The sequence below is a fragment of the Schistosoma mansoni genome, chromosome 3 (genome assembly GCF_000237925.1).
Source record: "Schistosoma mansoni strain Puerto Rico chromosome 3, complete genome".
In the NCBI taxonomy this organism is placed as follows: Eukaryota; Metazoa; Platyhelminthes; class Trematoda; order Strigeidida; family Schistosomatidae; genus Schistosoma; species Schistosoma mansoni.
This window is the reverse complement of record NC_031497.1, coordinates 24683029-24689567: the sequence shown is the minus strand read 5'-3', so window position 1 is coordinate 24689567 and position 6539 is coordinate 24683029. Positions and strand designations below refer to the sequence as shown.

Sequence of the window (6539 nt, the reverse complement as noted above, 5' to 3'; positions counted from 1 at the left end):
TTCGGCGTGCGCCCAGCGGGGTAACGCAACCGACCTCGGAGAAGTCGGCGAGAGTTCTGGGAAGAGTTCTCTTTTCTTTGTTAGGAGTGCATCCACCCCCTGGAATCGGCTTGTCCGGAGATAGGGGGGTAGCCTCCGTAAAGCTCCTCCTTTCTTGTAGAGTCGAGCCCAGTACCGTTGGCTTCAACGCCATCGCGTTATCCACTCGGTCACTGAGTCCTGATAGCTACTCGCTTGTGCGATGGGGATAACTCGATTTCGTTTGAGGCGAACTGTACTGGGTTCCAATCTCTGAGTGGACATCAACTCAGATGCAGGTACATCCAGCTGACAAGTCCCAAATAGGACGAAACGCTCCTTATCCTGTATTCCACTTCTAGTCACTATCCATCTTTGCTCACTAATATATATATATCGGTTTGTTATTATGTAATCTTCATAATTCAATATGTTTGTATATGTGCTTCCCTCTTACTAAAAGTAACAATAATCAGTAAATGAGTTTTGTTTTTTTCTTTGTTATTATATGTGTGTATGTAAAGTGCATGTATGTCTTCTTTACGTTTTATCTTGATCCATTTATTAATATTACACACATTGATATATTACTTAATATAGATAAACGATCTCATCGACTTAGTTTTAATAAACATGACACTTCATCAAATTGGTTTCACCGAACTGTAATTGATAAAAATCATTCCTTATCTAATCAATCTCAAAGAAGAAGTGAATTTCTCAGATGGACAATTCGTAAATAATTCATTATTTTTTAAAAAGCTTTTCTATCATACAACCTCTTTTTAAATGAAAAGAAATTAGACATTGTTCTTATTCAATTGAATCTTCTTGTATCTTTATAGTATATATCTTATTTTTTCATGGTCGACCAATTGAACTATATGTACATTTACTCATTGAATATTTCCATCCGTTTATCTGATCAAAGTTTCTTCTTTATTTCTTCAATTCCTTTCACCTCCTATTTCATCATGTCATGATACCTTAAATCACCCATTACTAATTTGTCATTCATTCAATTCATACCAGTGATGATATAATGATCACATTAAAATAGTGACAAAAGAAAATTCTTGTTTTTAACCAACGAAGACACTAATGTCCAATGTTCAATAATTAATCATTAATGTATTTAATGGGTTGTTCTTATTTTGTTGACTTTATTTAATTGACTTATATATTTTATGCCTCATTAATACAGAAAAAAAAATTTGTACCTTATTTTATTTATTTACTAATTTATTACATAAATGAATAATGTGAATAAACATTTATTTGTTTCCCTTCCTTCCTTCCTCTCTTTCCTATAGCTTTTAAGCTAATCAGGAAATAGGCAATGGGATATGAGTGGATATATCTTAACGTTTGTATTAAGTGGCTTATGGGTTAAAACGTTTGACTTTCGACCTAGAAAGTCCCTAATTTGAACTCAACTCCGCCTACTTAGGTTTGTACAATTGCGTGTTGTTTACGAAATTGAGAGGATGAAAAGCGAATTTCCGGCGCTTTAACCGAGTTGGTGGACATGGAGGGTCCACCTAGGGGAGTTGGAAAACCAGTGGTGCACATGGTCTCTACAATCCTGAGGGAACAAATGGCGTATGAACCAGTTATTGGTCACCGGCTACCATGGGACTGCATCTTCTTAAGATGCTCCACTGCCTTGTGAATCAGATCTTTTGGTCGAAGGCTCCGGATGTGGCCCCGTAAGAAAACCACCTGTTTCGGTCTAGGCACCTCAGCAGTATCACAGTTTGCACACAAATCAAATGATATTTGTGTGGCGCATATGTATCTGGTGCCCCTTTGTACCAATATTTATTTGTTTAAATAAGTACAACCGGGTGATATAGTTAGTCCTCACACCTACAGTTTGATTTGAAATCAAGTGTCTGGCAAATGAGCTTGTTCTTAGAAGAGCAATATGTCCTTTACATCATGAATAATTTTCTATATGGACTTCCTTGTATTATAATCGAAACGTTTTATGCATAGGAAATCATCCATGAGATTTCAAATCCGCATACTTAGTAGATTTTCATATAAGTGTTAATACTTGTTGTTGCTACTATAGTTAAACAAATAAGCTACCCATTCATTCTATTCTTCATTTCTTGGTATTTTCGTTTACTTTCATAGTGTTGATTCATTATTTTGTATTTGCAATCATAAAATAGTTTTCCTAATCAATTAAACATCCTGAATTTACTTAATTATTAAATGACGTGCTCAGTGAAAGTAGTCAGAATCCAGTCAATGATCGGCACTGTTTTGTGTTGATACTCCATAACTTTTAAGTTAAGTTGACTTTTTCCGGAAGCATAGTTTCACTAAATCCTTCTATGGAGCTAGAACTCTCTGTGAAATTAAACTATAGAGTACATTTCAATTGACATGGATTTACTCTTAATGTGAAATTTTTGCGACATTTATCAGTGATAGTTTTAAACAGATACAACCAGTGTTTTTGTTCTCGTGTGATACATTTAAGTAAACAAAAACGATTCTATCCATTTTTTGGTATGTTTAGCACAGTAACTGGAAATGCATATAACCCGCAATAAAATAAAAGCACACACAAATATCAAACAGTGTGGCAGGTAACATTCACAATAAGAAACTAAGTAACCATGGCTTACTGATCGGTAGCTCACGCATGTAAATGTAAACACTAGTCAGATGCGTGGTCGTTCAGGTTGTAATTTGATTGGTTGAACCGTATTGTTATGACAACATGTAATCAGTATGCTTGTATGGTAATAAGATGTATTGGTATGCGATATTTTACTGCATGACTTGACGGTCCGAAATTGGTGCATTTGATTATAATAAGAGTTGCAGATGACTTGAGATTTTCGCTTACGATCAACTACTGTTGACTGAGATGTGATATAAACAGCGAAAAAACTTAAATAAAATCCGTTAAAAATATGACATCGGTCAACGAAATAATCGACCAGTTTACTGAGCGTCTCAGGATTCATGAACAAAGTTTGGATCTATTGGTGACATGACAATAAAGTTCTTTAATAAGATGGATTAATTCCGTACTTATTAGTCAAGGAACCATATACGCTGTGTTATAACTTATAGGGAGACTAAGTTGTGTGACGATAAACGCTTTTTAAACCATTTAATCAAAAGCTAGATATCTATAACACAAGTTGTATTGACACAATTAAAAACCGGAAATGAAGGTCATGTTTAGAATGAAATTGGTCAATTACAACATAGACTAGCGAAATGTTATAAACTCATCACATTACTTTCTATGTTAAAACAGAGTACACTAGGTCTTTTCCGTGTCTGTACTCTGATCATAGAAAGAAATTCTATAACGTTAACATGAGTCCCAGTTCCCAAGTCAACAAAAAAGCGTTTTTTCTGATGTTAAATTCTAAACTTTGTACAATAGTATACCTTACAAAATATAAAATATCTCATTTTCAGTGTGTATATCCACACTCTAAAGCATTCCCGACCATCTACTTCAACACGCGATGTTAGCTAGTATAGAAGTAGGTTGCAAGAAAATTGGGATTAGCTAAACTAAAACGTGACATCACATCAAAGTGTCATTGATCGCTGACCTGAACTATCTTGGTACATCCAGACTATTTGGTAATGGTTCAGCCGATTCACCTGACGTATGAAATGACTCGGATGAGTTCAACATTTATCATTATAGATGTTGAGTCTTAAGATTATCTTAGAAATATGACTCGAATTTGTTCTTTCCAAATCACATTATCTATGCCTGAGGTGATATGAATTGACTAACGACTGACTGATTTTCTAATAACTGTATAACGATACGGAAAACCGGTCTATGGACAAAATACAGTCACATTACCATTTTACGCTGCAAAAATGTAAAAGCAAAATTTCCCATTTATTCAAATCAAATCTTATTTTCAAAAGTAACTGATAAGTCTTTTGACTGAACGCTTGAATCGGTTTCATAAGCTCTCTGAGTAACCCCAGGCTAAATCTACACAACTTCAACACAAGAGAAAAGGAGCGAAGTATGGGAAATTAGTTTATGAACAAAAAATCGATGGAATTTATAGCGTTTCATTGGGCTTTGTGCTTCTAAAACCCTACTAAACATAGTAGCAGTATAGGTGACCATCCAATGGGAAACGTGACACATGACTTCACTTTCTAGATGTTTCTGAGAAACTCCTGTTCAGTCCTAATTGGATGGTATTTCCCAATGTTCTTAGAGCTCCTTTGAGCACTTTTCGAGGGATACTCTTGATCTCACCAACAGTAACAAAATAAGAACTCTTTCTCTTATTACTAACAAATGCCTAACTAAGTAGTATCTAAATCAATCATACTAAAAACTACTTATTATTAGTAAACGAGACATTGGTCCAACGTTTGCTTTAAATCGTAATTAAACTTTACTCTATTTGATAAAAATAACACAGTGGATGAATTCATTAGATTATATTAACAGATGGCAAAATTCCCTCTTGTTAGATCCATCCCTTTCTGATATTCATGAACCTTAAACTTTCGTGATTATCATTAAAATTATTTTCTGTGTCTAGAAAAATAAATGGAATCAAAAATATAAAAAGTATTTTTCTCTGAAAAACAAAATACAAATTGTATTGAATGGGTTATGGAAACTCTTTTATGAATGATGACGTGGTCGTTTTGATCTATTTTGACTTTTAGGTTTCATTTTTCCTTGATTCGATGATCCATGATGATAATTTTCTGATCTCTTTCTTTTTGGAACTCCTTTTTCTTTTTCACGATATCGATGGCGTTTATGATTACTACTACTACTATTACTACTCTGTGAATGTAAACGTTTCTGTTCCCAAAATCGTTGTCGTTTTTCTTTTGCAGTTTCTTGTACATCATATAAATGACCAACTTCTTCAGCACTTGCAAATAAGTTATTCAAATTGAATTGACTGAAAAGTAACAGGATGGTTTAAAAAAGAAGGGAGAGGGTTAAAATGATAGGAATTTTAAAACGTTAAAAATCAGTTAATATAAGCAGAGATGGATAGTGGCTAACAGTGGAGTCCAGTTTGACGAGCGTTTGGTACTCGTCAGCTGGATGTACCTGCATCTCAGAGTTGATGTTCACTCTGTGACTAGAACCCAGTACCTTTCGCTTCAAACGCCATCACGTTATCCACTCAGCTACTGAGTCCTGATAGCCACTTGCTTGTGCGATGGGGTGAAGTTTAAATTCATTTAGTATTGTTTGTTTGAATCTTCCCATTGATGTGTTAGGAATGCAACTGGTCAGTCTCTTATTGGCATATGTGCATACTATGCGTATCGCCTCGATATAGCCTTAATTCACAAGCATGGTTCAAACAAACAATACCAGTTAATATAGGTCTAAATCTAAAAATATTTCACCAATTATAAACAAAAGAGTTTTGGGTGAAACTATAATTTAAGGACGAATCAATCAGATTCAAGATAGCAGATTTCGAATTTTGATGCGAAATTCACTTACTCATTTGGTTAAATGCCATTTTGGCGTTATAGCTGATGTCAGTTTGTGATGAAAAACCCTATATCTAGTTCCTAAACGCTATCAACTGTAGGTCATAATTCTAATTCCTGACACTGCCTTATGACCCTCATTCAGTCCTCGTTAGTATGTGAACATCCTGAAGGTCACTTTAGCGTCACTTAAAGGCCGTCAATTAATTGTAATCTTGTTGAGCTATGGTATATCAGTTCTGAATCAAGTTTCCTCCAGCTATACTACTTGTGGCAATGAATGAGTAGTACTGACAGTTTCTTTAAAAAAAAGGATAAAACATCTTTTGAAGACGTTGACTTAATAGGCAGCTTTTGGTGAAAATTTTCAGTTTCGCTAATCGATTATCAGATATTAAATAGAAATATGAGAGTGCTGACTAATTTCCCTATAATATATCTTGAGATTGTGATTTTGAATCCATCCCGAATTGAAAAATGAATCTGAAAATCAACAATCTATTCATAAAAACCTATTCAAAAACCTATTACCAATGATTTTATAGACATTCATTTCATCACAATTGATTGATCACTGGGTGGTGATCAATGTCATGCATGTCAAGTCCTTATTAGTGCTGATCGAATGCCATTGATCAAGATGCAATGTGGCCACTAGTCTAGGTGGCTCGACACTGTGTGCACTATGTTGACATAGGATGGTGGTTGGAGGTGGTCAACAGGAAACTCTGAACCTGGGTTTCGTGCTACTTGGCATTCGTCAGCAAGGTGTACCTTCAATTCGTATGGACTAATGAATATTCTGTGAGCACACTTAACTCCATATATTACCTAGGCTAAGCCCGTTTGTGAGATGGCGGTAATGTGAAGTCAACTACAGGTTGGGTTGGATGAATTAATTCAAGCATTCGTTTATGCTATAGCAACTATCCAACAATTAGTTTCGATTATGGTTAATTTTGGTTAAGTCCCTTTATTAACTTAACAGACATTATCATTTGGAGAGTAACCATTTGCATATTTCTTTGTTATGA

General features: G+C 34.8%; 2 protein-coding genes across 2 annotated transcripts in view; one reads left to right on the top strand and one right to left on the bottom strand.

Moving 5' to 3' along the window:
* Positions 1-687, top strand: part of Smp_132600 (membrane associated guanylate kinase inverted related) — a gene marked incomplete at both ends in the record, with an annotated part of 12085 nt that extends 11398 nt beyond the window's left edge. Inside the window, one exon of the mRNA XM_018799759.1 lies at positions 619-687. Within this exon, the coding sequence (XP_018651516.1) occupies positions 619-687 (69 nt within the window). The remainder of the gene's footprint in view (positions 1-618) is intronic.
* A 3979-nt stretch (positions 688-4666) lies between these two features.
* Smp_132590 (ccaat-binding factor-related) overlaps positions 4667-6539 on the bottom strand; it is a gene marked incomplete at both ends in the record, with an annotated part of 28523 nt that continues 26650 nt past the window's right edge. The window contains one exon of the mRNA XM_018799758.1: positions 4667-4925. Within this exon, the coding sequence (XP_018651515.1) occupies positions 4667-4925 (259 nt within the window). The remainder of the gene's footprint in view (positions 4926-6539) is intronic.